General features: G+C 41.0%; 1 protein-coding gene across 1 annotated transcript in view; it reads right to left on the bottom strand.

Moving 5' to 3' along the window:
• LOC140479467 (serine protease HTRA3-like) overlaps positions 1 to 18352 on the bottom strand; it is a 40130-nt gene extending 21778 nt beyond the window's left edge. The window contains exons 1-4 of the mRNA XM_072573330.1: positions 17560 to 18352; positions 9697 to 9796; positions 8030 to 8255; positions 3471 to 3665 (exon numbers count right to left, since the gene is read on the bottom strand). Of these exons, the coding sequence (XP_072429431.1) occupies positions 3471 to 3665; positions 8030 to 8255; positions 9697 to 9796; positions 17560 to 17995 (957 nt within the window). The 5' untranslated portion in view covers positions 17996 to 18352. The remainder of the gene's footprint in view (positions 1 to 3470; positions 3666 to 8029; positions 8256 to 9696; positions 9797 to 17559) is intronic.
• Between the last annotated feature and the right edge of the window lie 704 nt (positions 18353 to 19056).

Raw genomic sequence — 19056 nt, 5'->3', positions numbered from 1 at the left:
TTTGGGGATTAAAAAAAACACTATCGAAGGGCAATGAGAATATTAGTCACCTTTTTGAGCTTATTGGGTATGAATTTTGTTGAAAACTACACGCATCTTTTGTGAATCACTAAGATGGCCTACATAAATACTTGATGCTAACATGCTGTATTAAATATGCAAATTAAAAGTGTGTTGACATTTTAGGCACAAGCTTCGTTTCCCTGCAGTGTGGGAACAGGCCCTTCAGCCCAACCAGTCCACACCGACCCTCCAAAGAGTAACCCACCAAGAACCATTTCCCACTGACTAATGAACCCAACGCTATGGGCAATTTAGCATGGCCAATTCACTTGACGGGTCTCTGGTGCTGTGAGACAGCAGTGCTAACCACTGAGCCACCATTCCACCCATTCGTACATCTTGGCATAGCAAAGGTGCCACTGGTGTATAAGTTAGAACAGTGAGCATGAGGAATACTCTGTCTTCTTACTGTAATGCTGCTAGCTCTTGTAACATAGAAACATAGAAAACAGGAGGAGTAGGCCCTTTAAGCCTGCTCCACCATTCAACATGATCACAGCTGATCATCCAAACTCCGTACCCTGTTTCTACTTTTCACACATACACGTTGATCCATTTAGCCCCAAGAACTATATTTAACTACTTCTTGAAAACAATGTTTTGGCCTCAACCAAATTTCTATGGTGAATTTCACAGGCTGATTACATAAAGAAATTTCTCCTCATCTCGATCCTAAATGCTACCCTGAAATAACTAATCCCGTCACCAAGTCAGTGTTTTTTTTTAAAAACGTGTGGAGAGTCCAGCTTCCTCAGAGCCAGCTCTCAGTGAACAGAACCTCGGACACTCCTTTTCCTTCTTTTTTGTTTAAACCCCCACACTACCGCCCAACTGCGGTCGAGCTTATTTTTTCCTCAGCACCCATGGTGTGTGCGCGCGCAGGTGTGAGACACCGTGTGAGACACAAAGTGCCCGAATTTTATTGAATTTCCACCACCCGGATGGACACTCCTATTTCTGTCAGCCAGGGCTCCCTGACTGGATCAGATTAACAGGCCCAATCAGGGACTTCATTCTATGAGGTCCACCTAGCTCACCTCATCGCAATCACTACATTCCCTGTATCTTTAAACTGTAAGTCATGTTCTCAGTCAGCAGCAACATCCTTCCTATGTTTACCTCGTTTGGTCTGCTTAGAGTTTTACAGATTTCAGAGATCGCTCTCATTCTTCTAAACTCTACTGACTATAGTCATACCTGATCCAGTCCATATGTTAGAGCTGCCATTCCAGGAATCAGTCTGGTAAACCTTTGTTACACTCCCTCTGTAGCCAATAAATCCTTCCTCAGAGGAGAGCAAAACTGCACACAATACTTCACATGTGGTCTCACAAAACACCCTTTAAAAACTGCAGTAAGACATCCCTACTCTTGTACTCTAATCCTCTCATTATGAAGGTCAACATATCATTTGCCTTCTTCACCACCTGCTGCTCCTGTGCACTTACTTTTAGTGACTGGTATCCAAGGACAGCCAGGTCTCTGTGCACCTCCGTCTTTCCCAATCTAATCGCCATTCAGATAATGATCTGCCTTCCTGATTTTGCCACAAAAATGGTTAACCTCACATTTAGCCACATTATACTTCATCTGCCATGCATTTGCCCACTCACTCAACTTGTGAATTGAACTGAATTTATTGTCACGTGTACTGAGGCACAGTGAAAAGCTTTGTCTTGCCAGCAAAACAGGCAGATCAGAGTTAAGTAGCATCGATAAGGTGAACAGCAGCAAAACCAAAAACACAGGTACAGGCAAATGTTAAGTTTGTTGGTCCATTCAACATTCTAATAATCATAGGTTAGATTCGGTTTCGAAACAGCTGGTGCGTGCGTTCAGGCTTCTGTACCTTCTCAGTGAAGCATCTCTACGTCCTCCTCACAGCACACCCTCCCACACAGTTGTGTTGTCTGGAAACATTACACGTCTAAATCATGAATATATATTTTGATTAGCAGGAGCCCATGCACTGATCCTTGCAGTACCACACTAGTCCACTGCCTGCCACTTGGGGGGAAAAACAAAGCCATTTAATACTGCTGTTTCCAGTATGCCAACCAATTCCCTATCCATGTCAGTACATTACCCAGAATCCCATGTGCTTTAATTTTACATTGTAATCTCTTAACTAAGTCTTCCGAAAGTCCAAGTAAACACTATCAGTTAGCTCCCTCTGATCAACTCTATCTGACGTATCCTCAAAAAACTCCAGATTTGTCAAGCATGACTTCCCTTTCGTATATGCTTTCGTATATGCTGTTTGACCCTTTCACTGTTTTCAAAGTGCTCAGCCGTTAAATCTTTTGTCATAGATTGTAACATCTTCCCCATATCCGATTTCAGGCTACCCACTCTAGATGCCTGGTTTTCTGTCTTCCTCCCTTCATATAAATAGAGATGAGACAGTAGCTACCCTTTAATCCATAGGAACTGTTCTAGAGTCTGTAAACTCTTGAAAGATGACCATCATTGCATCCAATTTCTAGGACCAGACATTGACAAATCCTCACAGCCTGATTAGTCTGTCTTTATTTCGATCAATTTCCCCGACACCCCAACTCTGCACTAACTATGATCTACTTCAGGTCCTCCCTCTCACTGCACCACCTGTTCCCCAACATTTATAGTCTCCTTTGTGACGGAAGAACCGAAATACATATTTAATTTGTCGGCCATCTCTTTGTGACTCATGAAAACCTCTCCAATTTCTGACTGTAAAAGGACCTACATTTGCCTTTTTCGCTTCAAACACCTTTAGAAGCTTTCAGAATCAGTTTGTCTTATCTGCCCAACCTCACACTTGATTTTCCTCCTCCTAAAATCAATACTTTTGTCCTCTTCAACTGAAATCTAAACTGTTCTCAAAATTTCAGATCTGTTGGGGTTTTTTAAAGCCAAAATTTGTCTGCCTTTTCCTTGGATCTTACACTATTCCTATTTTCCCATGGTCAGGCCACCTTTCCCACTTTTGTTGGGTGTCAGACAGGAATGAATAATTATTACAGTTGCTCCAATGCACATTTCTACTATTGCCTGTCCACCGCTATCCTTCTGAAGTAACATTCCTCAATTGATCATAGCCAAGGATAACTGGATTTTAAAGCAAACCGATTAATGGATATGCAGAATGTGATAACCTTTCTGGAACTTGGTTACTATTGAGAATCAGGAAGCATTTATAACTTGTCCTGGAGATTAAATAAGCAGCATAAAAGTTCATGTGAGTGTGTACAAAACATGCTACATGAACTGGCCCATTATCACTTTATTTCTTATGTTCTCAGTTTTTGCTAACAAACACAGCAAGTGTTTCAGTGTATGTGGCATAAATGGCCTGCCACAACAATTTGAACTAGGTTAATTTCACTCCATTCCAATGTGAAAAGATCTTGATACAATGTACTTACATTGATGATGGCATCTGTCTGAATATAGTCCATATCTGAATCTCGGAGACCCAGCTCTCGTCCATCCCGTTGAGCAGAGCTGACAATTCCAGTTGTCACGGTATTTTGCAAAGCAAAAGGGCTCCCAATAGCAACTACAAATTCTCCTGGCCGGAGGTCGACAGACTGACCTAGTGATAGGACTGGTAGCTTTCTCTGCAAAATGTTAAATTAAAGCTCAGAATGCAATCTTACCAAATAGCATCTCGTTTGTCAGTGTGACACAGAAGTAGCCTTTTCTATGCAAAGTTGTACTAACAGTCTGGATATCATAATGGCATTTCACTCCTTATGACAGAGACAATTACATTTTAACCTTACTACATTGGTTTTGAAGCAGTCTGGGAGGTCAAGTAAGTGAAACTTTCTTTTTCGTGACATCACAAAATATTCTGCAGCTTTAAATATGCACAGCATATTTATAGGTTTAAATATCTAACTGTGCTACAACCTAAACACAAAGTAATGCGACAGGGTACTTGATTCCAGTTGTGAGGAATGCATTTGTAATTTACACTGACCAGATCATTGTAAACTCACTTTCTCACTTGTGGAATAATGCTGAAATTCCACTAACATTTATCTAGATCCTTAGCTGCATTTTGGTTGTGCACAACTACGAAGATTTTTTTCAGCTTGTAAAATAAGACTTGATTTTGTTTGCCATTGTCTATCCTAGTTACAGAAGGAAACATTTTACTGAATTGGCTGGCTGAATTTAAGACTCCAAAAGAAACTTTCACCAAGTATTCACATGTTGCAATGTTTTGCAGATAAAGTTATCCCAATATTGGAACAATGGAAATACGGACATGTGGACATTGAGGGCACCAATACTGGTGTTAATTGATCTCATTAAATAATTCGAGGCCAGCTTATTCACTGAATTTCTGGTGATTATCTTGAAGCTAAATGTGGCAGCAACAGAACCATGTTATAAAAATGGTAACTTTGCTTTGTAGGTCCCACTGCCATGTGGGCTTCCACCGACACACATTCGTTTGGCCGAACTGGTCCTCACCCTTAATTTCTCCTTCGAATCCTCCCACTTCCTCCAGACCAAAGCTGTAGCCATGGACACACGTATGGGCCCCAGCTATGCCTGTCTCTTTGTTGGCAACATTAGAACAGTTGATCTTCCATAATTACACTGGCACCACTCCCCACCTCTTCCTCCATTACATTGATGACTGCATTGGTGCCACCTCGTGCTCCCGCGAGGAGGTTGAGCAATTCATCAACTTTAACACATTCCACCCTGACCTTAAATTTACCTGGACCATCTCCGACACCTCCCTCCCCTCTCTTCCTGGGCCTCTCCATCTCCATTAATGACGACCGACTTGACACGGATTTTTTTTTTTTTTTACAAACTCACCGACTCCCACAGCTACCCGGATTACACCTCTTCCCACCGTACCTTTTGCAAAAATACCATCCCGTATTCCCAATTCCTCCGCCTCTGCCGGATCTGTTCCCAGGAGGACCAGTTCCACCACAGAACACACCAGATGGCCTCCTTCTTTAGAGACCGCAATTTCCCTTCCCACGTGGTTAAAGATGCCCTCCAACGCATCTCGTCCACATCCCACACCTCCACCCTCAGACCCCACCCCTCCAACCGTAACAAGGACAGAACACCCCTGGTGCTCACCTTCCACCCTACAAACCTTCGCATCAACCAAATCATCCACCGACATTTCCGCCACCTCCAAAAAGACCCCACCACCAGGGATATATTTCCATCCCCACCCCTTTCCACCTTTCACAAAGGCCATTCCCTCCATGACTACCTGGTCAGGTCCACGCCGCCCCCCCCCCCCCCCACCCCAAAACCCACCCTCCCATCCTGGCAGCTTCCCCTGCCACCGCAGGAACTGTAAAACCTGCGCCCGCACCTCCTCCCTCACTTCTATCCAAGGCCCTAAAGGAGCCTTCCACATCCAAAGTTTTACCTGCACATCCATCAATATCATTTATTGTATCCGTTGCTCCTGAAGCGGTCTCCTCTACATTGGGGAGACTGGGCGCCTTCTAGCAGAGCGCTTTAGGGAACATCTCCATGACACCCGCACCAATCAACCACACCACCCTGTGGCCCAACATTTCAACTCCCCCTCCCACTCTGCCGAGGACATGGAGGTCCTGGGCCTCCCTCACCACCAGATGCCTGTAGGAAGAACGCCTCAGAATACTTCAACCCCAGGGCATCAATGTGGACTTCAACAGTTTCCTCATTTCCCCTTCCCCCACCTCACCCTAGTTCTAAACTTCCAGCTCAGCACTGTCTCCATGACTTGTCCGGATTTGTCCTACCTGCCTATCTTCTTTTCCACCTATCCACTCCACCTTCTCCTCCTTGACCTATCACCTTCATCTCCTCCCCCACTCACCCACTGTACTCTATGCTACTTTCTCCCCATCCCCACCCTCCTCTAACTTATCTCTCCACCCTTCAGGCTCCCTGCCTTTATTCCTGATGAAGGGCTTTTGCCCAAAATGTCGATTTCGAAGCTCCTTGAATGCTGCCTGAACTGCTGTGCTCTTCCAGCACCACTAATCCAGAATCTGGTTTCCAGCCATTGTTTTTACCTTGCTGCAGAAATTAGCCTCTCCCTTTTGAAATACCCTTCAAATACAGCCGCAATAGAGCTAACAAAAAGAGTGCTGCCTTGCCTATAAAATGTGCCAGTGATCAATTAAGAAAGAAACGTTTCAAGCCTAAAAAGGTATTTCAAGAAATGTACATTTACACATTTTTACACCCTGAATAGCTCTAGCACGTGCCCAGTTCCCTGATCTTCAGTGACACTAAGTTTCATGTAGCAGTATGTTGCGTAACTTTTCATTGAATGCACAACAGGTCTCAGCTATTTGTGTTTAGATCACCATATACGATAAATGTGCTAAGCAAAGCAAAGCAATACTCGCTCCTTAGAGGTCAATATTTTCTAAACAGGAAGAGGCTTCAGAAATCTGAAGCTCAAAGGGAGTTGGGAGACCTAGATTAGGATTCTCTTAAGGTTAACATGCAGGTCCAGGTAGCAGTTAAGACAACAAATGCAATGTTAGCATTCATTTCAAGAGGGCTAGAAAACAAGGGTTGATGTGTGCTGCTGAGGTTGCATAACTCTCTGGTCAGATTGCATTTGGAATATTGAGAGCGGTTCTGGGCCCCATATCTAAAGGAGGATGTATTGGATTTGGAGGAGTTCCACAGGAGTGCTATAAGAATGATCCTTTTAATGAAGGACTTGTCATAAGAGAAGTGATTGAGGATTCAGGGTCTGCACTCGATAGAGTTTAGAGGAACGAGGGAGGATCTCATTGTAACTTACAGAATATGGAGTGTCCTGGATAGAGTGGATGTGGAGGAGATTTTTTCATTAGGAGAGACAAGGAGAGGAGGGCACAACCTCAGCGTGAAGGGATGATCCTTTAGGACAGAGAACAGGAGGAATTCCTTCAGCCAGAGGAAGCCGGATCTGTAGAACTCATTGCCGGGGGGGCTGTGGGGCAAAGTCTGAGTGCATTTAAGTCAGAGACAGATAGGTTCTTGATTAGTAAGGGGATTTCAGGTTATGGGAAGAGGGCAGGAGAATAAGGCTGAGAAACATTTCAGCCATGTTCAAAGGGTAGAACAGACTTGATGAGCCAAATGGCCTAATTCTGTTATAGTGTACTCAGAACTAGTAAATTTGACAATCGACACCTTTCTGTAATGGTACATTTTACTTTGGAATTGGATGTCTTGCTGTTTAGGCAACGGACCAGAGATTAGTCTTCCAAGCCAGGGCAAAGCAAGGCGCAACAATTCAGCAATCGGTTTTACATCCCACTCCATTCATTTTGACACAGTAGTCGTTAGAAAACCAAAAGAAAAATCAGGAGGGGTTTGCCCAAAACATCTGGATGCTGCTTGACCTGCTGTGCTTTTCCAGCACCACACTCTCAGCTCTAATCTCCAGCATCTGCAATACTCACTTTCCCCTGGAAAAAACAAACAAACTGTCGGTTTGCTACTACTTATTTCATGCGACCACCAGAAAGCAATTTCAACCCTACTGGTTTTATTCTTTATGCGTTCTGACCGAATACAACATAACAGAACAAAGGCCCTTTCTCACAGGTAACTGTGTTAGTCTTATCTTCTGTAAGTCTATCAGTACTCGTTAGCAAAGAATTTGGGAACAGGAAGATGGTTGGCATGGGAAATGAACAAAATCATGCTGAAACAATGGGAATTTGTTGAGGAGAGTGATTTTCTCAAGTGTTTAGTTAATATATTTCAAGGATTAGAGCAGACTCTGTACTGGCCTGGTTTTGGATCTGACCTGCAAGGAATTGACGGTGTCATTTAGTGCACACTGATTTTATTTTTTGAAAAATGTAAGTTCTTCAGTATTGGCACTCTGAATAAGAACAACGTAGGTCAAAGAAAATTGAAAAAAAGTTAAAATGGTAGATAATGTAATACTTGGCTTTTTACATTAATCAAAAAGAGTTGAGATTTCACTTACCTTAGGATTAATCTTTATTGTTGCTATGTCTGACTTCTTGTCAATATCTTTTATTGTTGCTTCATAGTTCTTTCCATCATGAACTTGCACCTTTAACTGTTGCTGACCTGACATTATAGTGTTGCTGGACACTACAACATGAGCATTCGTCACAATTAGCCCACTATCTGATATTATAAAGCCAGAGCCACTAGACAATGGGACATTTCTTCTCAATAGAGGATGCCTGTATTGGAGGAAAAAAAATTGAAACAAGGATGACAGATTCTCCATACACTTCAGAGTGCAAAATAAACTTTCTTCATTGCCAATGACATCTGTGTTCTTAGGAACATTTTAACTGATTAGATTAGATTCCCTACAGTGTGGCCCAACAAGTCCACACCGACCCTCCAATTAACCCACACAGACCCATTTCCCTCTGACTAATGCACCTAACGCTATGGGCAATTTAGCATGGCCAAGTCACCTGACCCGCACATCACTGGACTGTGGGAGGAAACGGGAGCACCTGGAAAAAACCCACGCAGACACGGGGAGAATGTGCAAACTCCACACAGACAGTCACCTGAGGCTGGAATTGAACCTGGGACCCTGGTGCTGTGAGGCAGCAGTGCTAACCACTGAGCCACCGTGCCGCTCCAACTGATTAGAAAAATAACTGCAGAAGAATACAATTAGGATACATTCATTTTCCACAGTGATCATCTATTTTATTATTTAAAACTTGTATGTTACCACAATTATAATCTCAAAGAAGATAGGTATTATCACTGACGCTTCTATCCTGCTATGGTGATCTTGCATAACCTTTCACTCGCTGTGACAGCCAAAATGACAATTGTTAAACAGTAAAATTAAAATGCATGTTGGTAACAGAATAAACAAACTGTATTAAACAGCTGATTGGTGGAGCTCACAAACAAAACAAAAATCCTTAAGAGTGAAAACTAGCTGAGAGTAAATCCATGTGCACAGCTTACTTCAAAGGCTCCTGGAATAAACTATTAACTCATCGGTTACAGCACAAATTGAACTGTCACAATGTTAGTTTTTTAAACAATTATTCCCTGTTAGTCAGTCATCACCCACCATCACTATAGAGCTGTTGCAAGAATAACTGTTTGCCATTTGTAAAGATGGGTACAAAACAGTATCGTTGAGCTTCAAGAAACTGGAAATAAATGGTTTCGGTAGTCAATAATTTCTAGCACTTTATAATGAAGGGAAACCCCAAACCCACTCAAAACAAAGTCAGTAGTCTAGTTAAATTATTGAGGAAATGATCCAGAAAATGAGCGCTCAAATTCCAAAGCAATTGTTCAAGAATTTTAATTCACTTTTAAAGCTCTGAAATAAAGTGATGGCATTCAGAGAGATAAGTATGAAACTACTGGATGGTTATTGTAACAAGCCAACCGACTCAATGAAGTTCTTTAAGCCAGAAAGTCCGTGTTTATTCTTGACTCTTGTACCACATCAACAGGGTACACTAGTAGTTCAAGTTGATCATTATCACATTCTCAGGACAACTAGAGACTGCAAAGAATATTTGTGGGCAACGTCCATGTTTCAAGTAAGATGTTTTAAAATTAAATGAATCCATGCATGCTGTATAGTATCTTACATTTGTAGTACTCCACCTGCATCATTATGGTCAGACTTACCTCAAAAATAGCTCTATGTGAACAACTGCAGGAGCAATTTTCTCCACCACATCAGCTATAAAATTAAATTTATATCGCGGGCTGTTTGGATGTGAGTGACCTATACTACGCAGAAGAAATTATGCATATTATTTATAAAATTTGTAACATTTAAAATTTGATACAATCATATAAACAAAGTCAGAGAACTGAATTCAATAATTTTAAAAAGTGTTCTCAAATATACATTTCAAACTTTCAGAAAATATCACCATAATAGAGTGTAAAAGACCAGCATTAACTATTGATATGGTAACAAATCATCTGAGTTACTGTCTATTTATCTAACGAACTATTCTGGTATATTGACAAAAATATGTCAAGGAGCATAAAACAGTTTATGGTAACAGTTCTTCAAGTGTAATTCTGGATAACCACCATGATTAAAGGACATAAGTACATTGGTAAACCTCAAGAATGATCAAAATCTAGAAAAAAAAAGATTTTTTTCCACGGACTAGTGGGTGTGTGGAACATACACTATAGGAGTAATGGTTAGAATGGCAATTATCTTATTTTTAAAAATCCCAAAGCTCTGGTTTAGAATTAGGATTGGAGGTTTAAAGGATAAGTACACCACAGATAATCAAATATGTTACACTGCCATGTCTGCGAAACAACTGGTGGCACGGAAATGCCATCCTTGTACTAGAAATGGTTGGCATTGATTACAGGTCGGAATGTTAAATGGATGTCATCAAATTTCACTTGGTTTACCTTCAGAGAGTGGTCAAACATTGCAGAGAACTGTTATCTGTTAAGTTTACTTAGCAGAGGTAATACTACTTAACATATGTGCATAAATTGTCTTTGTGTACTTTTTATAAATGCTCCATAAAGAAATTATGAAAATTCAATGTTTATTTTAAACCATTTTTGCCAAGTTTATTAAACCAGATTTGTCTGTCCTTTGTCATATCCCTCAAGAGATCTTATACAGATGTCATCGTGTCAATATAACACAGGAGGCCTTTCAGTTCAAAGTCTATGCCAACTCTGTAATGCATTTGAAGCAGTCCCTTTCATTCTTCTATTCTTATAGTCTGCAGGTTTAAGTTTCCATTCAACTTTTGAAACCACCAATCATCTCTTTCTATTACTTTCCAAGGTAGCAGATTCCAGGTCATTACCATTCACCTCGTAGGTAAGTTTTTTTTTCCTTCATATCCCCACTGTATTAATCATCCAGAAGTTTGCATATGACCCCTTAGTGCTTGTACCACACTCTAAATGAACAGCTTGTCTTTCTCTACATATCGAAACCTTTCACAATCTGGCACCCCTCTACCAATCTCCCCTTTGCTAAGGAAAACAACTAGCTTCTCCCAACGAGCACAGCGAAGGTCCCTTGATCATTGAAACACCCTCTAAAGGGCCATCACACAACAGGATCAGTCACAGCTGAAATTCGCATCGTTTTTGAAGAAAACTGGAAGTCAGAACTGTAACTCCTGGATGATTCACACCTTTCTGAAAATTAACACATTGAAATGAAAGGTTGTTTTTCCAAGTCAAATACTCCACAGACAACAAGCTGATTGAGAGATATACAGATGCGACCTCTCTCTATGACTGCTTCTGAGCAGCAAAACCATGGCACCAAACAAAAATGGATGTGGAAGGAAAAACTTGAAAACACTCTCTCTGCCTGCCTGAAAAGATCAATGCTTCGTTTTTTCTTAAAAAAAAGCACTTGAAAACAATGGCCCTTCACGGAGAGATCCAAGATCTCTGCAAATGTAACTCATCAAGAAAAAAAAATCAGGCCAACTAAACCACTGGGACTCAGTTTTCCCACAACTCAAAGACTCTTTAAAAAAAATACATTAGCCATGACTGCCTGTTCTTGCCCAAATGGACCACCCCCCACCATTTTCTCTGTTATATGCGTATGTTGGATTTTGTATCTTCCTTATTTTTGAAGGAAGTAATAAAAATCCACTCTCCCGCAAGAAAACCTTGGAATCAGCTTTCCTTCATTTGGTTAAACTTGATCAACAAGAAGGAGAAAAGGAGAGATAGCTATGTGCTATAAAGGAAGTTAAAATATTTGTTGTGACTGACTTGGGAGGGGGGGGGGGTGGGGAGAAGAGGGGGCTTTTAAAGAGAGAAGAACCAATCACCCCTCCTCAATTCCTACATTGAACCACTGGTCACAGCACATAATAAGCACCATTTCCTACCAGCCTCTAACCTGAAGGACCATTTACCATCATTCTTTTTATTTCTGTCCTGAAGCCCTTTTTTCCTACATTGACACTGACCCTCAATTTTGGTCTTCTCCCTAAAAAGAAAATCACCCAATGTTCTGTTACAGTTGCTCTTATCAATTCTTGGTTCCACTTTCTCCTGGCTCAATCCTCTAAGAGGCTAGTGCTAGCCTCTTTCCAATTTTCAAGTTCTACTTTAGACCATCCTTTGTTCTGCACCATAACTGAACTAAATCTTATGATTTGTATTGGATTTTATTCAAAACATTCTCCAAAAGAGACTTGGTCCACCTGGCACACCTCGTTCTCAGCAGCAGATTCAGTAGTCCTTCCTCTTTCATTGGACCAAGAACATACTGGTAAAGGTAGTTATGAACACTTCATTATCCCAAACTAGTTTGTTAAAGACCCAAAATCTTCAGTTTTTTTTTTACATAGCCCTAAATTTGTTGCAGATTTGCGCTTTTAGTTCTTCCATACTATAGAATAATCTCAGTAACATGATCATACTTTTCCTGTTTCTCAACTGTAGCCAAATAGATGTTGTCTTTGACCCAGGAGACATGCTCTTTCTAATACTACAATATGTCAAAGGCCTTTTCCTTTATAATATTTTAAGATTTTATGTATTGGTAGACCCCTCCTTTGATCCATGATGTTATCTGTAGAAGCCACAGAGAAGTGTGTATTTGGGCATTACTGTTTTTATCTCTTTAAAAACTAAGTGCTGGGAAAACTCAACATGTCTGGCAGCATCTGCAGAGAGATAAATAGAGTTAAATCAAGTTCACTGACTCTTCTTTAAAAGTCCGGAGTTTTTAAGAGTTTCGAATCAGATTTCAAACTAGTGGCATATGAGTGTTGTGATATTTTTGCAAAGGGGTTAAATATTAAGTCAGCCTTTCCAGAAGCATGACTTTGATGCCAGTGTGTAATAGAGAGCAGGTGGCTGTAAGACCCTCAGGAGTATCGATAAATGTTTATTATATAGCGGGAGTTTATGACAGGAGAGAGAAAATCTAAGTTTGAGCTGGAGCAGAATTTAGCATTTGCAGTTTAAAAGAAAAACAGATTAATAAACTGCTGGGTTCAGTTAAAGTGAAACTTGACTGGATTTAGGAGATTGTTCAGAGTAATTAGGAAATAAATTACTTTAACAGTTTGGGTTGTGAAGCATTCGGATGAGGAGTGATTGGTTATAACTCTGCAGTTAAAAACCTGAGAAAGTCTAAGCTCTCAGTTTTGAATAGTCAAGGTAAAGGCCTCACGGCTCACAGGACAGGTACTGAGAAGCAGCAGTAGAGTCAAATCTACAGATCAGACAGGCGAGGAAAAGATTTTGGTTAGCTGTAATGTGATAGTGTTAGGGCGTTCATAAGACTACTTCCTTTACAGTGCATTTTGAAATCTTTCAAATGGTAATTTTATTTAGATAGCATGAGTTTAATTGATTTTATTCTGTGTAATACATGTGTATTAATGTTAAAATCGAACCTGCAGCTTACATGTTGCAGGTAATGTTGCAGAAATGTGCTTACATTTCTGTGAAAAACATTATGTTAACTTTTTCAAAAAGAATCTATCCAGCCAAATTTCATTCTGGGTTCTGACATGACCCACAGTAATATCAGCTGGGATCATCATAACATACTATCTAAAACTATAGATTAGTAGATCAGATTGCTAACGCATTTGAAAAGGACTTGTCAGTAAGTCCAGGTATCTCCTCAAAGATGACATTTATTTGCACAAAGCATAGAAGGTATAAAGTTAACTCAAGAAAATGAATATCTTTTCCAACAGATACTGAATGGAGATGATGACCAACAGAAACACTTGTTAAAATTTAAAATTAATACAATGATGCCAGCCCAGCAAAAATTAAAAACCACATTATACATTTTACTGGTCAGCATAAGGGCAGGACCAAAAGACATATCTGCATCATGGCATGACGGCAAAGGTTTTAGTAGCACATTTTAAAAGCTGTCATTTGTTCAAAAGGTCAAACAAAAAACTGCTGTCAGATGATGCTTTCTATACTGAAATATTGAACTCCAAAAGCAGCAATAACTCCATTTAATAGTTAGAGACATTTCGCACAGCTACTCTAGTATATGCAAATTCTCCATACTCTTCAGTATCCAAATATTTTTATATCTACTACTTATAAAGTGGACTACAAAATTATGATGAATTTAAAAGCTTTGTACATCATGATGTTAAATATAAAAAGCAAGAAAATAACACTGGATGTGTGTTTTAGTTAGGCTACAATTACGTATAGATTAGATTACTTACAGTGTGGAAACAGGCCCTTCGGCCCAACAAGTCCACATCAACCCTCCCAGACCCATTCCCCTACATTTACCCCTTCACCTAAAACTACGGGCAATTTTAGCATGGCCAATTCACCTAACCTGCACATTTTTGGACTGTGGGAGGAAACCCACGCAGACATGGGGAGAATGTGCAAACTCCACACAGACAGTTGCCTGAGGCGGGAATTGAACCTGGGTCTCTGGCGCTGTGAGGCAGCACTGTGCCATCCCTATTGTATAGTATAGTAATGTACCCCTAAATTCTAATCACCTCTGCACAGAAGACAATGATGGCAACGCAAAGGATAAAGTGAAAATTAATGAGAATAAATATCAGAAAAACAAACTATACATATGAAGAAAGATTTGATTTTCTTTACTTGCACTAAACGAGTGGACAATATCAGGCTATCATTAGGGAAGGTAAAAAGGCAGAGCCTAGTGGGACCCTCATTTGCTGGCACACAGGTATGTTTTTCAGTAGGGATTATTGGCTTTCTGCCACAATCATTGACCTCTCTCCAACTTAGTGATCCTAAGTTCAACTGTAACACCTCAATCAGCTCCCCATAGAGATCAAGATGCATTAGCCACTTGGTCATCAGAGGAATATTATTTACTAAAAGTAACAATTAAAACTTGACTATTTCAGGCCTCAAGTTTCATTTTAAAAAATACTATTTTTGATGTTTCTATTATTTGTTTTTTTTTAAAAAAGAAATGGCTTGGCCAACTTGAAGAATTTGGTTCTATCATTCCAAGAAGATTACTCAAACATTACTGCTCTTTCTTAAAATGTATCAGATTGAGTTTTATGTTTTTCATCTTTGTATAGATTATGTTATGGCTTCCTGAAGTCATTTTCTCGTTAGTGTATATGATTTTAAGGTTTTTATGAGCAAACGTCTTAAGGTATATGAATAATTTAGTTATAAGTCATAATGAAAATACTTTATATATGAATTTTCTTTCCTCAAGTCATTTGTTCATAAAATACTTGTGCTTCATTCTATTGACAGATATAAATGATTCTTGTGAATTGTTGGGGTTTGTTCAAGACTGGTCATTTTACATTAGCTTCTTGAAAGGGAATTGTTGTGTCCCTCCAAACCATGCACCATCCTGATTTGGAATTATGTCACCATTCCTTCATAGTCAAGAGGTAAAATTTTGAAATTGCTTTCTTTACAGCACTCTGGGTACAGATACACTTTATGGACTGTAGCAGCTCAAGATGGCAGCTCTGTCAATCCTTGAAGGGCATTAAGATAGGTAAGTAATTGCCATGGCACCAATTCTTCCGATCCCATAAGTAGATGAAACAAAAGGAAGTGTTACGATTCCGTTACAGTGGGAATAGTCAGCAGGGTACTTTTAGATTGTAGATGCCAATGCCAGGGCTCCAAAATGAGAAATATAATCAGCATGAATGAGTGAAGGCCTTATTTAATATAAACAACTCTAGGCCATGATACAAATACTTCATTTTTTAAAAAAAGGTGTATTGTAATAATCTGCAAAACAAACATTGAGGTCAATTCAGAAATATTACACTCTTAGAGCCCACCAATTTTAAGAAATGTAATGACTTTGAAGAAATTTTATTTTAATTCCTTCCTGGGATATCAGCATCAGTGGAAACACCAAATATCTTTTGCACGTTCCAATTGCTTTTGAGAAGGTGCTGCTGAGCTGCCCTCTTGAACTACTGTGATGCACACAGTATAGATTGACCTATTCCACATTTTCGACCCAGCTACTGTGAAGCAGCATTGATGGGAGTCCTAGTCAGGATATTGTGTGAGCAGTGCCTGAATTGCTGACTGGATAATTACAGTCAACCCTGAGATTAATAGATATATTAAGGATCTTATCCAGCAGGAAAAACTTCTTAAAGCAAGAATTAATACTTGGAAATAAGTGTAATAGAGCTCCATTTGAAGGATGCAAGACAGATTAGACCTTTATTTGTCATCTGTGATGTTTTACCTGCTGTTCCTTCTGGTTAATTTACAATAACCCACTTACATTCAGGTAGCTGTTTCCAACCCTAATCTGACAACTTTGCTCTTTGAAAGTGCAGTGAGCAAAACTTTAACAATTTCCCGACAGGAGATTTCCCTGATGAGTAATAGTCTTGATCCTGCTCCCTTACTTCTGCAACCTTCTCCAGCCCTACAACCTTCTGAGATAGTCACATACCTCTAATTCTAACCTGGAGAACTTCATTGGTGGCTATACCCTCAGTTGCCTAGATTCCAAGCTCTGGAATTCTTCTCCTAATCAGAGTCATAGTCACAGAGTCAGATGTACAGCATGGAAATAGACCCTTCGGTCCAATTCGTCCATCCCAACTAGATGTCCCAATTCAATCTAGACCTACCTGCCAGAACCCAGTCCATATCCCTCCAAACCCTTCCTATTCATATATCCATCCAGATGCCTTTTAAATGTTGCAATTGTACCAGCCTCCACCACTTCCTCTGGCAGCTCATTCTACACACATACCACCCTTTGAGAGAGAGTTGCCCCTTAGGTCTCTTATATAGCTTTCCCCTCTCACCCTAAACCTACGTTCTCTAGTTCTAGACTCCCCCCCAGCCCATGGAAAAGACGTTTACTATTTATCCTATCCATGCCCCTCATGGTTTTATAAACCTCTTAGGTCACTTCTCAGCCTCCGACGCTCCAGGGGAAAAACAGCCCTAGCCTATTCAACCCCTCCTTATAGCTCAAATCCTCCAACCCTGGCAACATCCTTGTAAATCTTTTCTGAACCCTTCCAAGTTTCACAACACTCTCCCAATGGGAAGGAGACCAGAATTGCACACAATATTCCAACAGTGGCCTAACCCACATCCTGTACAGTTACATCATGAGGAAACCCTGGAAGCCAGTCTTCAGAACTACTTCATTTGTTGTAAACCACAAACATCTAGTGGCTGTGAAAGATGCTACATAAATTCAGGCCTTTATTTTTAAATTCTCCAATATACTTTCCTCCAAAATCTCACGAAAATAACCACACTGGCCAAGTTTGTGCTGCAGAGGATGTGGTGGAGGCTGATACAATTAAAGCATTTGAAAAGCATCTGGATGGGTATATGATTAGGAAGAGTTTGGAGGGATATGGGTCGGGCGCTGGCAGGTGGGTCTAGATTAGGTTGGGATATCAATTGGTGGCCACACCAATTAGAAAACTCAAGCTAGTAGCTGCGAAATAAAGTTTTCAGGTAACTTGTAAAAGTTGCAATAAAGGCCAAGCGTTGCACATTATTGAAGGACTTGTTTACCTGGTTTGCAGGCGCCCTTGTGAACTTGAACGACGGGTGGCAGTCTGAGCTGCAGGGCTCTCCTGCTGACCAACTTGAGCTTGCACACGTTGTCATGGGTGGTGCCGTCGCTGCCGCACACTTTGTTGTTGGACTTGCAGCGGCAGATGCCCGGTCCCCTCGCCAAGCGCTTGCCCAGGACAGACTTGCACTGCATGCCGTCCCCGCAGCCGACATCCCCCGGGAGCCCGCAGCTCTGCCCCTCCCCGGCGGCGCACACCAGGCAGCAGTGACAGGCATCGTGCACATAGCCATTCAGACAGCTCGGGCTAGGGCACTTGGACACATCGCAGCGCTGGGAGCACTGGGGCTGCGGGGAGACTTCAGCATCGGTCAGCCCACCACTGACCGTCTGCAGCAAGCAGCTCAGCACAAGGGCAGCAGCTAAACTCGCCATCGCTGCAGCACAGGGACTAAACTCAAGTTCATACACAATGCAAACTGACCAATTCCAAACAAGCCAACGCTGTTAAAACTCCGAGCGGAAAGGGATCGTTATTCCGAATTAACTTTGTATTGCGACCGCCTCAAAGTGTATTAAAAGCTTACGGCGTGAAAACTCAACATAAAATAATTGAATGAAAACCAAAACACGGTAACTTGAGAACTAAGAAACCGAGTGCCCGAAAAACTCTTCCCCTGTTGGAAATTTGAGCTCAGCAGAACCAAAACAGACCGAATCAAAGCGGAAAAGCACCTCTCTGCAAAAGGGACTGAGTGAGAATGATGTGCGAGACGGGAAAGCCAAAGTCATAAAGAAAGCTCATTGAGTTTTTTTTCCCCCCGTGACTCATTATACTCCAGCCAATGCAGAGGTCCCAGCAGCTATAGTGACCCAACCCACACAGAGAGGGTCCACTTGTTGGCGGAGGGTGGAAAAGCTCTTTTCTAAACGCTTGAACCTCCCATAATCACAGTCCCCACTACAGAAGTCAATTTCAAACGATCAGTGCTTTAAAATAAAACTCTGGCGATTGGAAGCTTATACATACCTGAAGGTGATATGTAATAAGGCACAACGCACAAAAAAAAATTAGTGTTGGAAACTGATTACATTTTCGCAAGCAAATTGACCGGCTTTTGTAGAAATGTGGCTCTAAGCTGTAAAGTTGGTTTGAGGATGATAGGGATGTTTAATGCTTGGTTGAATATAAAAACAAATGAACTTATTGGAGTTCTCTGTCTGAAGGCCAGTGCTTGGCGAAAGTTCACGGAAGGCTGGGAACCCAGATGAAAGGCTGAGCTTTCAACACATCTGGACAAAGTTAAAAATCACACAACACCAGGTTATAGTCCAACAGGTTTATGCAACATAGAAAAGTACAGCACAGAACAGGCCCTTCGGCCCACGATGTGCCGAGATTTAATCCTAATGTAAAATATAGTAACCTAACCTACGCACCCCTCAACTCACTGCTATCTATGTACATGTCCAGCAGTCAGTTAAATGTCCCCAAT

Source organism: Chiloscyllium punctatum, chromosome 1 (genome assembly GCF_047496795.1).
Source record: "Chiloscyllium punctatum isolate Juve2018m chromosome 1, sChiPun1.3, whole genome shotgun sequence".
Classification (NCBI taxonomy): Eukaryota; Metazoa; Chordata; class Chondrichthyes; order Orectolobiformes; family Hemiscylliidae; genus Chiloscyllium; species Chiloscyllium punctatum.
Note: the sequence above shows the minus strand (reverse complement) of the source record. Positions and strands in the feature narration are given on the sequence as shown.